This window comes from Hylobates moloch, unplaced genomic scaffold, assembly GCF_009828535.3.
Source record: "Hylobates moloch isolate HMO894 unplaced genomic scaffold, HMol_V3 SCAFFOLD_5, whole genome shotgun sequence".
NCBI classification, from domain to species: Eukaryota; Metazoa; Chordata; class Mammalia; order Primates; family Hylobatidae; genus Hylobates; species Hylobates moloch.
The window spans coordinates 102,549,462-102,569,920 of record NW_026652280.1 but is presented as its reverse complement, the minus strand read 5'-3'; the positions used below and the strand labels follow the sequence as shown (position 1 = coordinate 102,569,920).

At 44.2% G+C, this 20,459-nt stretch overlaps 1 protein-coding gene across 1 annotated transcript; it reads left to right on the top strand.

Moving 5' to 3' along the window:
• Nucleotides 1-9,405: 9,405 nt before the first annotated feature.
• LOC116469414 (late cornified envelope protein 2D) lies at nucleotides 9,406-20,131 on the top strand. Its single transcript, XM_032154592.3, has 2 exons — nucleotides 9,406-9,445; nucleotides 19,556-20,131. Exon 2 carries the CDS (start codon nucleotides 19,577-19,579, stop codon nucleotides 19,907-19,909), a length of 333 nt encoding a protein of 110 aa, XP_032010483.1. The 5' UTR covers nucleotides 9,406-9,445; nucleotides 19,556-19,576; the 3' UTR covers nucleotides 19,910-20,131.
• Nucleotides 20,132-20,459: the final 328 nt, after the last annotated feature.

Below are 20,459 nucleotides of genomic sequence, written 5' to 3'. Positions count from 1 at the left end.
AGAATACCCTGGGTCTCAGCTTCCACAGTGGAGGAGAGGAAGTTGGTGGGAACATCAGACTGGGACGGGTCACCCATCCTTTGTTTCTTCCAGTATTGCTCCTCTGCAAACCTTAGGGCCACCATCAGCAGCAGCCTCCAAACCAGTATTGTGGGGTAGGGTGGTCACCACATAAGGATATCTGGCCTGTGGGGAAAGTGGGGACTGAAATCCAGCTTGAATGTTGCTGGCTTACCTGTGTGTAAGCATAAGTCTGTGTCCATTCTTCTAATTCACTCAAAGATGCCACATGGATTAGACGAATGAGTGGTCCTGGTAGCAGCTGGGGCCTGAGTGGGTGCATACATAGAAATGGAATACTACGATGTTGCTTTGATTTTTTAGTTTTATTTTAGGAATATCCTGGCTTAGGTTTGGCTTGTGATTTCTGCTTTACTCTCATTTCAACACTTTACCATCAGTGGGAAATATCACTGTTGCTTTATGTGCAAAGTGATGGTTTTAATAAGGGGTAAAGAGGCATAGTTAGTTGACCACTGCACTTTCGTCTGGGACAGCACCTTTCTTACCCAAATGGGATCATATTGAAGCTATGACTTACATGGTTTGGGATCTTAGTGATATACGTTTCAAAAAGCAATGTTAAACACATTGAGGTAGGCTGAAAAAAGTAATTTAGAAAGAATTTTACTTCCTGGTTCGAAGTAAATCAGTATAGCAGGGTGGTTGTGTTCATGGTCTCTGCATCCAGACTGCTGTATGACCTTGGCAAGTGAAGGCAACATGTGATGATTATGTTTCCATAACTGTAATAAGAAAGACTAAGAGTACCTACCCCAAAGGGTTGTTGGGAAGATTAATTGAGGAACTGTAGGTAAGACACGTAGAACAATGCCTGGCTCATCATAAGTGCTAAGTAAATGTTAGATTTTATGATTATATCCATTTATAAAACCAGCAGCATTTCTCACTTCCACTTTTTTCTTCATGCCAGTCTTCTTACATAAGACACTTATTCATAGAACCCCAGTCTCATTTTTCTCCCTGCATCCACAACCTCTTCATGTTTAACTCTCCCTAATGCACTCCAGATATTTACTGAAAAAATTGAGTTGGTAGTTATTCCTGGGTCCTTCCTTTCCCATCCTGGTCTCTCAGCCACTTTTCTTCTAGCTTTTGGATTCTTTGCCTCCCCATTCCCTGTCTTATAGGTGGGGATCCTGGAATATCTTTCATAACCTGATGGTAGTAGTTGCCTTCAACCAGAGCCTGGGCACTACATTACAGGGGAAAATCAGGCCTTATTGCTGTGGCTATGAACTGGTACCCCTCCTCTTCCTGCCCCAACATAATTGTCCTACAGGCCCCTTCAGAGATGTTAGAACTTCTACTTTTCTGGTCTGGAGTTGAGCTCTGTTTCTTGTGCCAGGCAGTGCTGGCTGGAGTAGCAGAGGGGCGGAGACACTCACAGAGCAGCCTGGGCTGTAGCAAAGGCAGAGTACCACGTGGTGCTGATAAAACAAAGGCTTTATTTTTTCATAGGGTCAGACACAGGTGATGACAACTGGCTGTGCAGATATTGCACACACTGGCAGATACCAGGGTGGATATCCTGTGGGATTCTGGAGAATGGACAGGAAGAGCCACTAAGGATACCTCAGAGCTCTCTGGGGGTGGACTTCTTAGCACTGGCCAAAGGAAAGGAGATTTTTTTTTTTTTTTTTTTTTGAGACGGAGTCTCGCTCTGTCGCCCAGGCTGGAGTGCAGTGGCGCGATCTCGGCTCACTGCAAGCTCCGCCTCCCGGGTTCACGCCATTCTCCTGCCTCAGCCTCTCCGAGTAGCTGGGACTACAGGCGCCCGCCACCACGCCCGGCTAATTTTTTTTCTATTTTTAGTAGAGACGGGGTTTCACCGTGGTCTGGATCTCCTGACCTCGTGATTCGCCTGCCTCGGCCTCCCAAAGTGCTGGGATTACAAGCGTGAGCCACCGCGCCCGGCCCAGGAAAGGAGATTTGAGTATGAGAGAGCAAGGCAGACCAGGATGCTCCTTGGACTTTCTTTCCTCTAAAGTTGCTTATTTCAGCATCAAGATCCAGGTCAGTGGCAGCCTGAGCCCCCGCCTTGCTGACCACTGCCCCTGCCACAGAAGTTGGAGCTGCGGCACTGGCATTGGTGGGAACTGCGGCGCCTGTGGTGGCTCAGGCAGCACAGACACTTTGTGTCCCCTCAAAGTGCTCCTGTCACTCACTCCCCTCCTCCTGAGATCAGGTGTCCACACTCCTCACATGCACAGGATTTGTCTGTGATGTCCCCTCAAAGAGGGGACACAAAGTGTTGGAAAACACAGTGCTATTTTCCCCAGTTTTGCTGGTGATGGAGGCCAAGAGAATGTCAGCTGGGCAGAAAGTCAGTCTAATGAAGCTGTGTCATTGTGGGGCTCTGGGCCTTCTAAAGGGTCCACCTCAGTCCCTAGTCCACGGCTGTAGCTGGAGACACCACCTTCTGTGTTTCTTTATCATTTGGCTTGAGTCTCCTCCCCTTCCTAACAGCCAGCACCAGCCCTCCTCACTCCATGAAATTCCTCCTACTTCAAGTCCTTCATTCCCATATTCCTTCATTAATAAATTTCTATTGAGACTCAGCAATGTTTCCCATCCAAAGAGCACCAGTAAAATACCTATAGTAGAATGACTTTATGTTTGTTGACTTGTTGAAATGATGGAGATAGGACACGATATGGAAGCATTAAGAGGTGCTCACTGTAGGATTTGGGCTTGTGTGTTAGGTAGTTTGGGGAAGTGTTGAAGGAATTAAAAGTTTTGTTCTGGATTTGATGCTGTCAGAAAGCAAGGACACTTCAATAAGCGGGTATCAATAATTTTTAACTAGGAAGTTGGAGCAATGAGGCAAGGTTAAAGCTATAACTAGTAAAAAGGTAGAAGTCATTCATATGAGCTGAGACAAGTGAATGTTTGGTCATTTTTGTGGTTTGGGCAATGCTTTTGTTTCACTGATGCTCAGAGTGGTCTTGTTTTTGTCTTGCTCCCTCGAGGTCACAGAGTTAGCTTATCTAAGGTTAGAGTTCTGTGAAAGTATTTATATTCAACAGGAGAACACCAGAGCCTTGCTACTAGAGCCAGGCCGGCTTGCTCCCGGAAATCTGGGCTACTCCTTCTTTTCTCAGTGACAATTATGGGCCAGGCATCACGGTCAGTAGTAGTGATAGGGTAGGTGAGAGAAAATCATGGCATCTGTCTTCAGTGAGCTTAAAGTCTAGCAGATCTAGCAGATCTAACAAACATAAAAGAGTAAATTGTTAGAGATAATGGACCCCAGAAGGAGTTCCATGTGCCATGGGCATGTAGAGAAAAGGTATTGAAGTCTATACTTTGTTGCAAACTGAATATTTATTTTTTCATATCTTGTGGTTATCATAAGCAATCCTTATCCTCCAGACAGGGCAAACATGGCAGCCATTTTCCTCCATAGATTGCAACCCTGAGCCATTGGCAGCAGGGGAGGCAAGAGGTAGGAGCCAGAATTAAAAAGGAAAATAAATCACACATTTTGGGCAAGTTTCAAAGAATCAAAATATCCTTTCCAATGACTTTCAATACATCATGTTACCTCTGTTTTATGAAACACAGTGGATGACTATTAGGCTTTCTTCCAGCCCCATTCTTGACTACTTGTCTTGAAAGTCTCCCCACAAGACCTGGAGAGCTCATTAATCTCCTTTCTACCTTAGTAATTGCTCCTGTCACTCACTCTCCTCCTCCTGAGATCAGGTGTCCACAGTCCTCATATGCACAGGATTTTTCCTGTGATGACACACAGTAGCTATAAGATCATGATCTGGTCACTTCCCCTACAGCACAAGGGCACCTCCCTGAGAATCACTAGTCCCAGGAGTCCCATCCTGAGGAGCCTTGGCTTCCTGTGGTCCCCAGACATCAAGGAAATACAGAGACTGCTCTAGCTGGATGAATCCAGGAAAAATTTCATGACTTAGTCATTCCAATTGGTACTATGGTAACAGGCACTGCAAGACCCCAGGTTTAGCTCTTTGTAGTGCATTTTGGACATTCCACATCAGCAATCAAGGATGAGTCAACAAACAGAATTCTTCTCCCTTTGCGTACAACTCACAGTTCCTTCTCCATTCTGTTTCTGCCATGACTGTGACAGTCAGATTCCATGGCAAGCAGCTGAGTCATTCTTAAGGAAAATGGGACTTGGTAGCCAGGAAGTGCCATATACCTTCAATGTGCCTAAGTTTCTTATATGGATTCTAATTTACCCCTCAGGTTAAGTAGTATTTTGAGATATTTATACCTCTCTAGTCTCCTGAGAAAGTTCTGGTTGGACCTAGTGTGTAAAAGGATGTTGGACTCGAATTTTCTTCTTGTATTGGGATGTTGGCTGGCGTTGAAAGATAAAAATAATATGTGCCCCTTATCCCCTTATACTAACCTCAGGATAAGCTGCTGAAAATCTCTGCAGGACTTGCTAAGAAAAACATAATTCTATTTCTCTGGTCCAGTTATATATTTGGAAGGTTGAGTTTTGATAAAAATTTTTTAGGTAGGGGAGTTATTGTCCTAGAAGACAGTACTATGGTTTCGCCCTTATCTTGTATAGGAAGGGAACTGGTTGCTCTCCTATAACAGAGATCAATGGAATGGGGAGGACTCATGATTCGAAACTGTAGATGTTAGAGGTCCCTTCAAAACAGGAAGACAGGATTTTCATCCAGCAGCAGCAGTTCTGCTGCAATAGTAGATTTGATGGTTTAACTTCTGAGCCTATTGTTTAATAAAGAAAAGGAATTAAAGAGATAGAGCAGGATGTTGAGACACAATAGTAGACAACATCCGGGAAGGAACACCAGCTTGCACATTCTTTCTAGTGTTGTGTTTAGAATGGTTTCCTGATGAGCAGTGAGACCTCATCATCAAGAAACTGTGGCTGGTGTCAATGAAGGTGGGAACTTAAGGAGTATCTGAAGGGCTAAATCTGACTGCTCATCCCATGTCTGGGAGTAGTGCTGTGGGGAGAACCTTTGCAGATGCTCCAGAAGGACTCACAAAAACACCCTATAAGACAGCCCTCCTGCAGAGCCTGCCACACACAGGGAGCAAGCAACCAGCAGAGGAGGCTAGTGGTACAGTCACATGTGTAATGATTTCCCCTCCCCTTTTCCATCTCTCAATACAATGGAGGAGGAAGGGTTATTCAGGAAGAAGGTGGAGGGGTGGTAGTGAATGAGAGAAAGAGCCATACGTTTTCCCTCCCGACTCCAGTCTCTTGGGAGAGCCATGGGCAGTGCTCACTGGGAAGGGAGAATTTGAGTTTGAAGATGCGTACCAAATTAAATTCAGCTGGTCTGGACTTTAATATCCATAAAATTCACTCCAGAAATGTGGAATTTCCCTGAGATATTTTCAGGAGAGATTCAACACAGCATAGGAGAATATAATGATGGGATAAGACAATGTTTCTTGTTTTTATCAGACCAAGTTCATACGGTTTAATATACTATTTTTAAGGCTCTAACAATGTCTTTATAACAACGGGGCATCTTTGGGATTCTCCACCTTTTCTAACATCGATGAAATCAATAAATGCCAAGATTCCATGTCATGTAGGGCAAAAAAGAAGCAAGTTCAGGGATGTTGGTTGGGGGCTTCAAAATGACCACAGGAAGTAGAAACTGGGAAGCTCTTGAGGGTGGGAGGCATGTTGGGATTTTGGGGGCCAGATAGGAAGTCTTCTAGGGAGAGGAATATGTTAGGTCAAGAGGTGGAGGAGACGAAGTTGGGTGCTGGATGGTGAGAATACTGTGTGCTACTCACCTGTAGTCCATGGGGAAAAAGAATAAAGGAAAACTTTTGGGGAGTCAGTAGAAGACCCTGATCAATCTGACCGTTGCCAAGTTCCTTTTATTCAACATCTGCCATCTTCTTCCCCAATTCTTGGCTACAATTCTTTTCTTGTACCATGTTTTCTCCCAACATTCTGTCTATCCTGAATGTAAGGAGAGGAGTGGATGTACTGAGACATAAAAGATCTGTGCTAGATCCCAGGCAGGTGTATCATATTAGTGACTGATACTTGGTACTCAAGAAATACGCTTTGGCTGTGACAGAGTTCTCCTCTCCAGGGGGCATGGAATAGGTTTATTTATTGTGGAATGGATAGCTGCAGGGTGGTTGGAAGAGAAAATAAATTGGAGCATTGAAAGAACCCAAGAAAATTTAACAGCATCTGGAGTGGGCACCACAAGATTGTGATGGCTGGGACTACACCTGGGCAATCTGCTGAGTCAGAGTCTTTATGGAAATTAGGCCAAAGATGGGGTTATTAATACCAGCACACACTGAGTGCTGGAATCCAGATATTTATCAATGCAAGTTTTTATTTAAAGATTAGGATTTATGGTTTATACCTGATTTCCAACTTAAATGGTAAATTCTGTAAGGGAATCCCCACCTCTACCATCTTCCCTAATGTTCCGTGGAACTTCTCCACCCAGGAGATACAGAGGTGATGGAGGAGGAAAAGAATCACACTGGGGAGAGGCTTCTCTTTTGCTTCACTGGATCTTCCAGCCCTGCTCCTCTGTGGTTTTCAGAGCCCTGGTTGCTGCATGAGTGACAGCACCCAGAACTCTGATGCTGTGCTTAGTGGGATGTGTGAAGCTTGTGATGGCTCAGGCAGGAGCGTTCTCCAGAGTTGAGGCTATGGCAGCTCCCAGAGCTGAGGCTCCATGGGAAGAGACTGCAGTGGGCACTGAAGAGCATGTTTGGGTAGTCACTTTGCCCCAAAAGCCTTTTGGGAGAGGCTTGAAACTCTTCCTCATTTTACTTCCAGGACAACTTAGGGGAACTTTAGTGACTCTAGAAAAAGTAAAAAGGGGAATAATGGCATGTAATTGTATCAGTTTTAAAAATTAGCTATTTTGTTATTTACTTCAGAGAATGTGGCTTTGAATCCACAACTTAGGGAAAATTCCTGAGCAGAGGAGAGTGGGAAATGGAAAGTTAACTTGGGTAAAGGGGTTTTCATCCAGTGAGGACTGACTATACCTTGGAGCTGTTTTCCTGTTTTGTTTTGCAGGCAAGAAATGAGTGGTGGGATTGGGAGGGGTGGGAGTGATGAGTCTTGTTTAGGGGTCAGCTTCTTCCCTTCTGTAGCCCCAAGCCCTCTGCATCTCCATGGCAGGTGTCAGGAGTTATCAGGAGAGCAGGGATCCAAGAAACTCCAATATCCAAGATATTCATATATCTGTGCCTCAATCTTTCTGTAGGTCTTTAGCTCTTTATTTTTCATTCGTTGTCATCATCCCTTATTTAAACAATTTATATTGAGATGATGGTGATACGAGAGGGGGGCAGGGAAGTGCTGGGTGGAGAAGAGTGGGGTCCCTGGTGAGGGCTTCACCCTCAGGCCTATGCCCATGGACCTAAGTGAGGACAGGCACTCCTGGTTTTGCACCCAAATGTTGCATTTTCTAAGCCCACTCTGACCCACCATGCCCCACATCCTGGGCCCATAAAATCTTCAAAACCCTAGTGGGCATGGACATAAGCGGCTGGACATGGAGAGGAGCAGAAGAGCACACTGACTGATACCAGCAGACGCCAGCAGGCCATCAACAGCAGGACCTCATGGAATTCAGTGGGGGCAGTTGGAGGCCAGCTGGCCGCTGGGTGGCCATACTCCAACTGAAGCCTATCTTCCCACTCCATCCCCTTGCTGGCCTCCCCATCCGTCTCACTGAGAGCTACTTCCACCACTCAATAAAACCTTGCAGTCATTCTCCAAACCCATGTGTGATCCAATTTTTCCAGCACACTAGAGCCTACAGAATATGGGATACAGAAAGCCCTCTGTCCTTGTGATAAGTCAGAGGGTCTAATTGAGCTGATTAACACAAGCCGCCTGCAGACGGCAAAGCTGAAAGAGCACACTGTAACACACGCCTACTGGGGCTTTGGGAGCTGTAAACACTCAACCCTCGACGCTGCCATGGGGTCACAGCCCAAAAATGCTCCCAGGACATGCCCATTTGCATGCTCCCCCTAGGGGTTTGAGCAGCAGGGCACCAAAGAAGCGAGTCACACCCCTATTGCATGCCCTGCAAATGGGATAAGGGAACTCCTCCCATTTCAATGGCACACTCTGTGCTGGGCAAGGCATATTCAAGAATAAAGATACTATCCCTACCCTTAGGCTGATGAGGTAGTGGGGCTGAGAGATAAGTAGGAAACTAAGTCTGAGCCATGTGAGGGTGCTGAGAGACAAGTGTGTGGGAGTCCTCAGGCCTGAGGTCAGAGTTGTTGGACATTAGTCCCTTGTTGCTCTGCAGTGACTTGTAGTGAATGATGAATACAGATGGTGTCACCTGCTGTCACTTGGGATGGTTGATGGGATGAGTAAGATGTGGATCCTGTGTCCGTCCAAGGACAGTAAACTCAGGCATGGCAACTAAGAGGAGCTTGTGGACCCAAGATGCATGAAGGGGGTGACGAGGAGGAAGAGATAAAGTTGGGGTGAGGAAGGATGGGGCTGACAGAAGCATTGGGGCATCTACAATCTTGAGGACAAGATGATATGTTCATTCAGAGCATCTGTTTTGGAGACAGGAACTTCCTAGTTTAATCTTTTGCCACTTCTCCTAATAGCTGTGTCAAGGTAGAGATGCCTGAGGCAGAAAAATCTATATGGAGACAAGATGATCCAGGGATGTCCCAGGTAAAACCAGAGACAGGGATAAGAAATCTAAAATGTCTGTGATGGTGATGTGTCACAGATTAACATACATTTAAGACATTGTGTCAGGATCTTAGTGACTATAGTATTGATTCTAAGAGAGCCAGGAAAGAGAGTGATTCAAATGGCTGGGATGGTAAGAGATTAGTTCAACAATTAATGATAATTAATGGGTGTGTTATAATGAGGTTGATGGGATAAACGTGAACATCTGACATAAAGTAGACTAAGTTTGCGGAGACAGATCTAAACTCTATACTATTTTCCATACTATTTATTATATCTATATATATACACACACACATATATATGTATACACACACACACACACAAACACACACACACACACATTTCATCCTGAATCATGATATATTAAAAATAAGTAAAAATGAGGCCAGGATCGGTGGCTCACATCTGTGAGCCCAGTGCTTTGGGAGGCTGAGGTAAGAGGATCACTTAAGTCTGGGAGTTTGAGGCCAGCCTGGGCAACACAGGAAGACCTCATCTGTACCAAAAAAAAAAAAGAAAAAGGAAAAATAAGAAAAACATTTAAACTTCAAACATATGCTAAAGTCACAAGATTTGATAAAATATTTTTATTTATTTTGATTTAAGATTGTTGACTAGAAGCAGTACTGTGCACTCCTCTTACAGAGAGGATACAAAGTGGTGAGTAAATATTAGCTCTTCAAGTGAATTGTCAAAGAGATCACATTGGGATTTACCAAGGAAGTGACAGGACCCGCAGAGAGCAGAGAGGAGTAAAGCTGGGCAGCCACTCATCTGGGACTGGCACAGAGCTGGGGGAATCTCCATAAAGCAGAGAAAGAGTGAGTGAGAGTTCCCGGGGACTCACATTTCTGCCATGAACCTTTGCAATACTAGGCATGGGAGAACCCCTCTGACTCCTTGAGCCTCCAGACCAACACAGAGAGCCTGTGCAGAGGCACGATTTAAGTCCACTTGGAGCCCCATAGGCCTTGTATCCCTAGCAGCCAGTGCCAGCTGCTGTAGGCCAGCCAAAAAGGGGCTTGGGCTCTTTTGCACACCCCTGGGATAGCGGCTGCTGCTGCATGGCTGAGGATTGGTCAGGATTCAGACTCCATCCCCTGCTGCTACTTAACAGATAAGGCTTGCATGCCTGGGCTCCCCGAGCAGTGGCCTCACCCCCACCTGAACAGTGCAGTTAGTCATGGTCCTATACTCCTCTGCAGCAAAACTCCCAGAGTAACAGACAAGGCTTGGCACCTTTGCATACCCCTAACCACAAAATCCAGTGGCAGCAATGGAGACTGGTCACTATGGGGGCACATAGCATGCTGAAAATGGGTCCCCAGTCTCTTCCAGCTTGTAAGGTTTCTGATGAGTAGTCCACTGTTAGCCTGATGGGCTTCCCTTTGTATGTGATTTGACCTTTTTCTCTAGGAGCCTTTAAGTCTGACTATATGCCTGGGTGATGTTCATTTGTATATGCATCACTTGGTGGGAGAGAAGTGTGAGCATGCCACGTGCCCCCATAGCCACCAGTCTCCATTGCCACCACGGAGAAGCCCTGCCCTCCCCAGTGAAAGGCCCACAGCACAGCCACCTGCCTTGCCTGAACATTTCAGCTACAGCCCAGAGCCCTTTTAAAAACGGAACCCTCACAGGCCTATAGTACTTCCTAAGGCTCTTACAACCTAAGCATTTTGTCTACCACTGCCTAAGAGTTTGGCCCATGACCCAGGGACCAGCCCAGCCCTTCCCATCACAGCCAACACCTGAACTCCGGGCTAGCGTGACCCTGGTCCAACCCCTTTAGGACTCATACACACTGTCCAGTGGGCCATGTAGGAACTGGGGAACTCCCCACCCCATTACAACTCTGCTGGCACCTGACTACTTCCCTCATGGCCTGAAGTTGGGCTGATCTAACCAACCAACACCACCACAACCAGTACCCACTCACACAGCCCCAGTGATGTAGCCCCTCTACTTACAAGAAGCAGCTGTATTGCCTCATTAGAGAACAGGTGAGCAATAAAGCTATCTGTTTTAGGCTGAGTGACAACATTATGCTCTGAAAACACTCCCATGGAGTATCACAAAACATGCATTTCCCATGACTGTCAACCACATTGTGGCCAAGAGATAGACTACAGTATGCTTCTGAACTAGGAGTCATGAGCTCTGGGTCAAGGGTATGATAGGGAAACAGATCAACTTCCTACCTACCTAAGATGAGGAACCAGTGCAGCTTCCTTGTCTCCCCACAGAGACTTCAGTGTGCTTCACCAGGAGCTCCTGTCAGCCACCCTTTTCAGGGCTTGTGCCTGTGCTTGCCATTGGAGTATTCACGGGCAAGCCAGGGACTCTAGTTCCGCCCAGCGGTGTCCCCCTCCCCTTGTGGAGCAGGAAGCTCAGGGCACTGGGTGCTCCACTGTCCATCCTGTCACCTGAAACAACAAAGAGTACTACACAGTAAACAAAAATTATACCCACCTGCTTGTGCTGCAGCTGGATCTTACCTGCAAGCCCTATCTACTGGCCTGTAGGTTGAACTGCACAGCCCAATATGAAACCTACTCACATAAGTGCATAGGGCTATAGAAGCAAAGCCAAAAGACTTTTCCCAATATACTTTACAGTCATACCCTAAAGGGAAAGAAAGAATATATAGGAAAAGAGAAAAAAAGTCTATTTGCATGAAAATAATTACAATAATTAGAAGTGCCAGCCTTTCCAGATGAGAACAAACTGATATAGGATCTGGCACCATGAAAAATCTGAATGTTGACACACCACCAAAGTATCACACTAGTTCTACAACAATGGTCCCTAACCAAATGGAAAAACAGAAATGACAGATAAAGAATTCAAAACATGGATTTCAAGGAAGTTCAACAATATCTAAGATGATGTTGAAAAACAACACAAAGAAAATTCTAAAGCAATGCAGGAAACAAAGGAAGAGATAAACATCTTAAAAATAAATCAATTGGAGGTAATGAAATGGAAAAACTCACTTAGGAATTTCAAAATACAGCTGAAAGCTTTATCAACGGACTCAACCAAACAGAATATATAATTTAATAGCTTGAAGGCTGGTCTTTCTTTTTTTTGTTTTTTTTTTAAATTATACTTTAAGTTTTAGGGTACATGTGCACAACGTGAAAGTTTGTTATATATATATATACACACATATGCCATGTTGGTGTGCTGCACCCATTAACTCATCATGTAACATTAGGTGTATCTCCGAATGCTATCCCTCCCCCCTCCCCCTACCCTACAACAGGCCCCAGTGTGTGATGTTCCCCTTCCTGTGTCCATGTGTTCTCATTGTTAAATTCCCACCTATGAGTGAGAACATGCGGTGTTTGGTTTTTTGTCCTTGTGATAGTTTGCTGAGAATGATGGTTTCCAGCTTCATCCATGTCCCTACAAAGGACATGAATTCATCATTTTTTATGGCTGCATAGTATTCCATGGTATATATGTGCCATATTTTCTTAATCCAGTCTATCATTGTTGGACATTTGGGTTGGTTCCAACTCTTTGCTATTGTGAATAGTGCCGCAATAAACATACGTGTGCATGTGTCTTTATAGCAGCATGATTTATAATCCTTTGGGTATATACCCAGTAACGGGATGGCTGGGTCAAATGGTATTTCTAGTTCTAGATCCCTGAGGAATTGCCACACTGACTTCCACAATGGTTGGACTAGTTTACATTCCCACCAACAGTGTAAAAGTGTTCCTGCTTCTCCACATCCTCTCCAGCACCTGTTGTTTCCTGAGTTTTTAATGACCGCCATTCAAACTGGTGTAAGATGGTATCTCATTGTGCTTTTGATTTGCATTTCTCTGATGGCTAGTGATAATGAGCATTTTTTCATGTGTCTTTTGGCTGCATCACCCATGCCTGGGTGATGTTCATTGGTATATGCATCACTTGGTGGGAGAGAAGTGTGAGCATGCCATGTGCCCCCATAGCCACCAGTCTCCATTGCCACCACAGAGAGGCCCTGCCCTCCCCAGTGAAAGGCCCACAGCACAGCCACCTGCCTTGCCTGAACATTTCAGCTACAGCCCAGAGCCCTTTAAAAAACTGAACCCTCACAGGCCTTCTTTTGAGAAGTGTCTGTTCATATCCTTTGCCCAATTTTTGATGGAGTTGTTTGTTTTTTTCTTGTAAATTTGTTTGAGCTCATTGTAGATTCTGGATATTAGCCCTTTGTCAGATGAGCAGATTGCAAAAATTTTCTCCCATTCTATAGGTCGCCTATTCACTCTGATGGTAGTTTCTTTTGCCATGCAGAAGCTCTTTAGTTTAATTAGATCCCATTTGTCAATTTTGGCTTTTGTTGCCATTGCTTTTGGTGTTTTAGACATGAAGCCCTTGCCCATGCCTATGTCCTGAATGGTATTCCCTAGGTTTTCTTCTAGGGTTTTTATGGTTTTAGGTCTAACATGTAAGTCTTTAATCCATCTTGAATTAATTTTTGTATAAGGTGTAAGGAAAGGATCCAGTTTCAGCTTTCTACATATGGCTAGCCAGTTTTCCCAGCACCATTTATTAAATAGGGAATCCTTTCCCCATTGCTTGTTTTTGTCAGGTTTGTCAAAGATCAGATATTTGTAGATATGTGGCATTATTTCTGAGGGTTCTGTTCTGTCCATTGGTCTATATCTCTGTTTTGGTACCAGTACCATGCTGTTTTGGTTACTGTAGCCTTGTAGTATAGTTTGAAGTCAGGTAGCGTAATGCCTCCAGCTTTGTTCTTTTGGCTTAGGATTGATTTGGCAATGCGGGCTCTTTTTTGGTTCCATATGAACTTTAAAGTAGCTTTTTCCAATTCTGTGAAGAAAGTCATTGGTACCTTGATGGGGATGGCATTGAATCTGTAAATTACCTTGGGCAGTATGGACATTTTCACGATATTGACGCTTCCAACCCATGAGCATGGAATGTTCTTTCCTTTGTTTCTGTCCTCTTTGATTTCACTGAGCAGTGGTTTGTAGTTCTCCTTGAAGAGGTCCTTCACATCCCTTGTAAGTTGGATTCCTAGGTATTTTATTCTCTTTGAAGCAATTGTGAATGGGAGTTCACTCATGATTTGGCTCTCTGTTTGTCTGTTCTTGGTGTATAAGAATGCTTGTGATTTTTGCACATTGTTTTGTATCCGGAGGCTTTGCTGAAGTTGCCTATCAGCTATTTTGAGCTGAGACAATGGGGTTTTCTAGATATACAATCATGTCCTCTGCAAACAGGGACAATCTGACTTCCTCTTTTCCTAATTGAATATCCTTTATTTCTTTCTCCTGCCTGATTGCCCTGGCCAGAACTTCCAACACTATGTTGAATAGGAGTGGTGAGAGAGGGCATCCCTGTCTTGTGCCAGTTTTCAAAGGGAATGCTTCCAGTTTTTGCCCATTCAGTATGATATTCGCTGTGGGTTTGTCATAAATAGCTCTTATTATTTTGAGATACATCCCATTAATACCTTATTTATTGAAAGTTCTTAGCATGCAGGGTTGTTGAATTTTGTCAAAGGCCTTTTCTGCATCTATTGAGTTAATCATGTGGTTTTTGTTGTTGGTTCTGTTTATATGCTGGATTACCTTTATTGATTTGTGTATGTTGAACCAGCCTTGCATCCCAGGGATGAAGCCCACTTGATCATGGTGGATAAGCTTTTTGATGTGCTGCTGGATTCAGTTTGCCGGTAGTTTATTGAGGATTTTTGCATCGATGTTCATCAGGGATATTGGTCTAAAATTCTCTTTTTTTGTTGTGTCTCTGCCAAGCTTTGGTATCAGGATGATGCTGGCCTCATAAAATGAGTTAGTGAGGATTCCCTCTTTTTCTATTGATTGGAATAGTTTCAGAAGGAATGGTACCAGCTCCTCCTTGTACCTCTGGTAGAATTTGGCTGTGAATCCATCTGGTCCTAGACTTTTTTTGGTTAGTAAGCTATTAATTATGGCCTCAATTTCAGAGCCTGTTATTGGTCTATTCAGAGATTCAACTTCTTCCTGGTTTAGTCTTGGGAGAGTGTATGTGTCAAGGAATTTATCCATTTCTTTCAGATTTTCTAGTTTATATGCGTAGAAGTGTTTAAAGTATTCTCTGATGGTAGTTTTATTTCTGTGGGATGAGTGGTGATACCCCCTTTATCATTTTTTATTGCGTCCATTTGATTCTTCTCTCTTTTCTTCTTTATTAGTCTTGCTAGCGGTCTATCAATTTTGTTGATCTTTTCAAAAAACCAGCTCCTGGATTCATTGATTTTTTGAAGGGTTTTTTGTGTCTCTATTTCCTTCAGTTCTGCTCTGACCTTAGTTATTTCTTGCCTTCTGCTAGCTTTTGAATGTGTTTGCTCTTGCTTCTCTAATTCTTTTAATTGTGATATTAGGGTGTCAATTTTAGATCTTTCCTGCTTTCCCTTGTGGGCATTTAGTACTATAAATTTCCCTCCACACACTGCTTTGAATGTGTCCCAGAGATTCTGGTATGTTGTGTCTTTGTTCTCGTTGGTTTCAAAGAACATCTTTATTTCTGCCTTTATTTCATTATGTACCCAGTAGTCATTCAGGAGCAGGTTGTTCAGTTTCCATGTAGTTGAGTGGTTTTGAGTGAGTTTCTTAATTCCTGAGTTCTAGTTTGATTGCACTGTGGTCTGAGAGACAGTTTGTTATAATTTCTGTTCTTTTACATTTGCTGAGGAGAGCTGTACTTCCAACTATGTGGTCAATTTTAGAATAGGTGTGGTGTGATGCTGAAAAGAATATATATTCTGTTGATTTGGGGTGGAGAGTTCTGTAGATGTCTATGAGGTCCACTTGGTGCAGAGCTGAGTTCAATTCCTGGATATCCTTGTGAACCTTCTGTCTTGTTGATCTGTCTAATGTTGACAGTGGAGTGTTAAAGTCTCCCATTATTATTGTGTGGGAGTCTAAGTCTCTTTGTATGTCTGTAAGGACTTGCCTTATGAATCTGCATGCTCCTGTATTGGGTGCATATATATTTAGGATAGTTAGCTCATCTTGTTGAATTGATCCCTTTACCATTATGTAATGGCTTTCTTTGTCTCTTTTGATCTTTGTTGGTTTAAAGTCTGTTTTATCAGAGACTAGGACTGCACCTCCTGCCTTTTTTTGTTTTCCATTTGCTTGGTAGATCTTCCTCCATGCCTTTATTTTGAGCCTATATGTGTCTCTGCACATGAGATGGGTTTCCTGAATACAGCACACTGATGGGTCTTGACTCTTTATCCAATTTGCCAGTCTGTGTCTTTTAACTGGAGCATTTAGCCCATTTACATTTAAGGTTAATATTGTTATGTGTGAATTTGATCCTGTCATTGTGATGTTAGCTGGTTATTTTGCTCGTTAGTTGATGCAGTTTCTTCCTATCCTCGATGGTCTTTACAATTTGGCATGTTTTTGCAGTGGCTGGTACTGGTTGTTCCTTTCCATGTTTAGTGCTTCCTTCAGGAGCTCTTTTAGGGCAAGCCTGGTGGTGACAAAATCTCTCAGCATTTGCTTGTCTATAAAGGATTTTATTTCTCCTTCACTTATGAAGCTTAGTTTGGCTGGAAATGAAATTCTGGGTTGAAAATTCTTTTCTTTAAGAATGTTGAATATTGGCCCCAACTCTCTTCTGGCTTGTAGAGTTTCTGCCAAGAGATCAGCTGTTAGTCTGATGGGCTTCCCTTCTTGGGTAACCAGACCTTTCTCTCTGGCTGCCCTTAACATTTTTTCCTTCATTTCAACTTTGGTGAATCTGACAATTATGTGTCTGGGAGTTGCTCTTCTAGAGGAGTATCTTTGTGGCGTTCTCTGTATTTCCTGAATTTGAATGTTAGCCTGTCTTGCTAGATTGGGGAAATTCCCCTGGATGATATCCTGCAGAGTGTTTTCCAACTTGGTTCCATTCTCTCCATCACTTTCAGGTACACCAATCAGACGTAGATTCAGTCTTTTCACGTAGTCCCATATTTCTTGGAGGCTTTGTTCATTTCTTTTTATTCTTTTATCTCTAAACTTCTCTTCTCGCTTCATTTCATTCATTTGATCTTCCATCACTGATACTCTTTCTTCCAGTTGATCGAATCGGCTACTGAGGCTTGTGCATTTGTCATGTAGTACTCGTGCCTTGGTTTTCAGCTCCATCAGGTCCTTTAAGGACTTCTCTGCATTGGTTATTCTAGTTAGCCATTCATCTAATTTTTTTTCAAGTTTTTAACTTCTTTGCCATAGGTTCAAACTTCCTCCTTTAGCTCAGAGTAGTTTGATCATCTGAAGCCTTCTTCTCTCAACTCTTCAAAGTCATTCTCCATCCAGCTTTGTTCTGTTGTTGGTGAGGAGCTGCGTTCCTTTGGAGGAGGAGAGGCACTCTGATTTTTAGAGTTTCCAGTTTTTCTGCTCTGTTTTATCCCCGTTTTTGTGGTTTTATCTACCTTTGGTCTTTGATGATGGTGACGTACAGATGGGGTTTTGGTATGGATGTCCTTTCTGTTTTTTAGTTTTCCTTCTAACAGTCAGGACCCTCAGCTGCAGGTCTGTTGGAGTTTGCCTGAGGTCCACTCCAGACCCTGTTTGCCTGGGTATCAGCAGCGGAGGCTGCAGAACAGTGGATATTGGTGATCAGCAAATGTTGCTGCCTGATTGTTCCTCTGGAAGTTTTGTCTCAGAGGAGTACCCGGCCATGTGAGGTGTCAGTCTGCCCCTACTGGGGGGTGCCTCCCAGTTAGGCTACTTGGGGGTCAGGGACCCACTTGAGGAGGCAGTCTGTCCGTTCTCAGATCTCAAGCTGCATGCTGGGAGAACCAATAGTGTCTTCCAAGCTATCAGACAGGGATATTTAAGTCTGCAGAGGTTTCTGCTGCCTTTTGTTTGGCTATGCCCTGCCCCCTGAGGTGAAGTCTACAGAGGCAGATCGGCTTCCTTGAGCTGTAGTGGGCTCCACCCAGTTCGAGCTTCCCGGCTGCTTTGTTTACCTACTCAAGCCTCAGCAATGGCGGATGCCCCTCCCCAAGCCTCGCTGCTGCCTTTCAGTTTGATCTCAGACTGCTGTGCTAGCAATAGCGAGGCTCTGTGGGCGTAGGACCCTCCGAGCCAGGTGCGGGATACAGTCTCCTGGTGTGCCATTTGCTGAGACCATTGGAAAAGTGCAGTATTAGTGTGGGAGTAACCCAATTTTCCAGGTGCCGTCTGTCACCCCTAGGAAAGGGCATTCCCCTACCCCTTGCACTTCCCGGGTGAGGTGATGCCTCGCCCTGCTTCTGCTCAGGCTTGGTGCACTGCACCCACTGTCCTGCACCACTGTCCAACAATCCCCAGTGAGATGCACCCAGTACCTCAGTTGGAAATGCAGAAATCATTTGTCTTCTGCGTTGCGCACGCTGGGAGCTGTAGACTGGAGCTGTTCTTATTCGGCCGTCTTGGCTCAAACTAACCCAGTCAGACTCTGTTAGTCTGAATGAAGAATATGAAGAAAAAGAATTTAAAAAAATTAACAAAGGTTTTGAGAAATATGGAACTTTGTAAAGTGACCAAACCTATGAATTATTGGCATTTCTGAGAGAGAAGGAGGAGTAAACAATTTGGAAAACGTATATGAGGGATTAATTCAAGAAAATTTTCTTAATGTTGCTAGAGGGATAGACATCCAGATATAGGAAAACCAGAGAACACGTCACAGATACTATACAAAATGAACATCACCAAGGCATATAGCCACAGACTGTCAAAGGTCAATGCTAAAGAAAAAAATCTTAAAGGCAGTTAGAGAAAAAGGTCAAATCATGTACAAAGGGAAGCCCATCAGGCTAACAGAGGATTGCTCATGAGAAACCTTACAAGCCAGAAGAAATTGGGCATCTATTTACAGCATTCATAAAGGAAAGAAATTCCATGCAAGAATTTTATATCCCATCGAACTAAACTTCATAAGCAAGGAGAAATGAAAACTTTTCCAAACAAGCAACCACTAATTTGTTACCACTAGACCAGCCTTAAAAAAGATCCTTAAGAGATTTATAAACACAGAAATGAAAGAACAACATGTGCTACCACAAAATCACATGTAAATACATAGTCCACAGTCCCTATACAGCAACCATGCAATGGAAACAACAAAGCCATCAGAGGGTATGAGCAAGGCAGAGGGATGGGGAGGATGGAGGTAGGCTGGAGAAAGAGTTGTGTGCTTGTGTTCTGCCATACTGAGCAGGAATGGAACTCAGTCTGCCTCGAATCTGTTGAGGCTCTGAGGCCTACTGGAGCTCATATAGGTGGGGAAAGCTAACTGTGCACATCTTTTCCAATTCTGGGTTCAGTGACTTCATGTTGGTAACTTCAAAACTGCCATGTTGGGCATATTTACACCATGGAAACTGGCAAATATTTCAAGCCAGGCTCTTTTATCTGGAGGTTTCATTGCAAAATCTTTTTCCAGAGGACCTCCTGGTGTGTCCTGCAACACCTAGCTGGTCCTTAGGGCTTGTATTAAGAGAACAGGTACTTCATGGAGCTGTGAATACTCTATTCAGGCTTGTGAGGATAGAGTAATCCCAGCTTCCCCTGCAAGGAAGAATATGAAGCTCATTCTGTTGATTTTTTAATGTATGTGCTTTTATTTGGAGGAAAGATTCAAGTTGTTTCTTTCAGGTTACTGATGTGACTGTATGATCTAAATATCATTCTTCTTCTACACATGCATTAATTTTAGAAGAGGTATAATATGATCCTTGGTTTTAAATATTTAAAGAGTTTCATTATTATCTTTTAGGTTGACTAAACTCCTGCCAGCATGTCTTGCCAGCAAAACCAGCAGCAGTGCCAGCCCCCTCCCAAGTGTCCTCCCAAGTGTATCCCAAAATGTTCACCTAAGTGTCCCCCCAAATGCCCACCACAGTGCCCAGCTCCATGTTCCTCTGCAGTCTCTTCCTGCTGTGGTCCAAGCTCTGGGGGCTGCTGTGGTCCCAGCTCTGGGGGCTGCTGCAGCTCTGGGGCTGGTGGCTGCTGCCTGAGCCACCACAGGCCCCGTCTCTTCCACCGGCGCCGGCATCAGAGCCCTGATTGCTGTGAGAGTGAACCTTCTGGTGGCTCTGGTTGCTGCCACAGCTCTGGGGGCTGCTGCTGACCTGGGCTACAGAAGAGCTCTTGGGACAGAATGTTTAAGAACCTGCTACAGCCTGATGCTTAACTCTTTCCATTTCCTCTCATTCCATTCATGAGTGGACAGGGACCACAAAGACTCATGGGGCTTCCCTGGGAGAACTTTGCACTTGATGGAGCACCTCAATTGCAGGTTTTCTTTTCCTCCTTCACCTCATGTTATAATAAAGCTCTGATTTCTGACTCACAAATTGTCTTGGTCATTCTCTTCGCTTCTGAGATTTGAAATGTCCTCCAAAGGTCAGGGCCTCAGAGAAATTCTCTTCATGGGTAAAGGACAGGACCTGAGTAGGTGATACATGAAAAGCTGCTCCGAGGAACTGATTCCCCCAAATGCAGGGTGGATGGAGCTTGAAGAAGGTCACCTCTGGTTATGGCAGCTTTGCCTTTCTCTCCACTAAGCCAGACACATGTTCTAATTTTCTGTGTATTGCAGATGTTGGGAAGGTTGGGAAGCTCTGCAGACTGGTTCTTCTTTAGGGAGAAGAACACAGTTCTATGAAGCACAACTTCCC

Coding starts and splice junctions, on each gene's coding strand:
- LOC116469414 (XM_032154592.3), top strand. CDS start 19,577: ATGTCTTGCCAGCAAAACCAGCAGCAGTGCCAGCCCCCTCCCAAGTGT.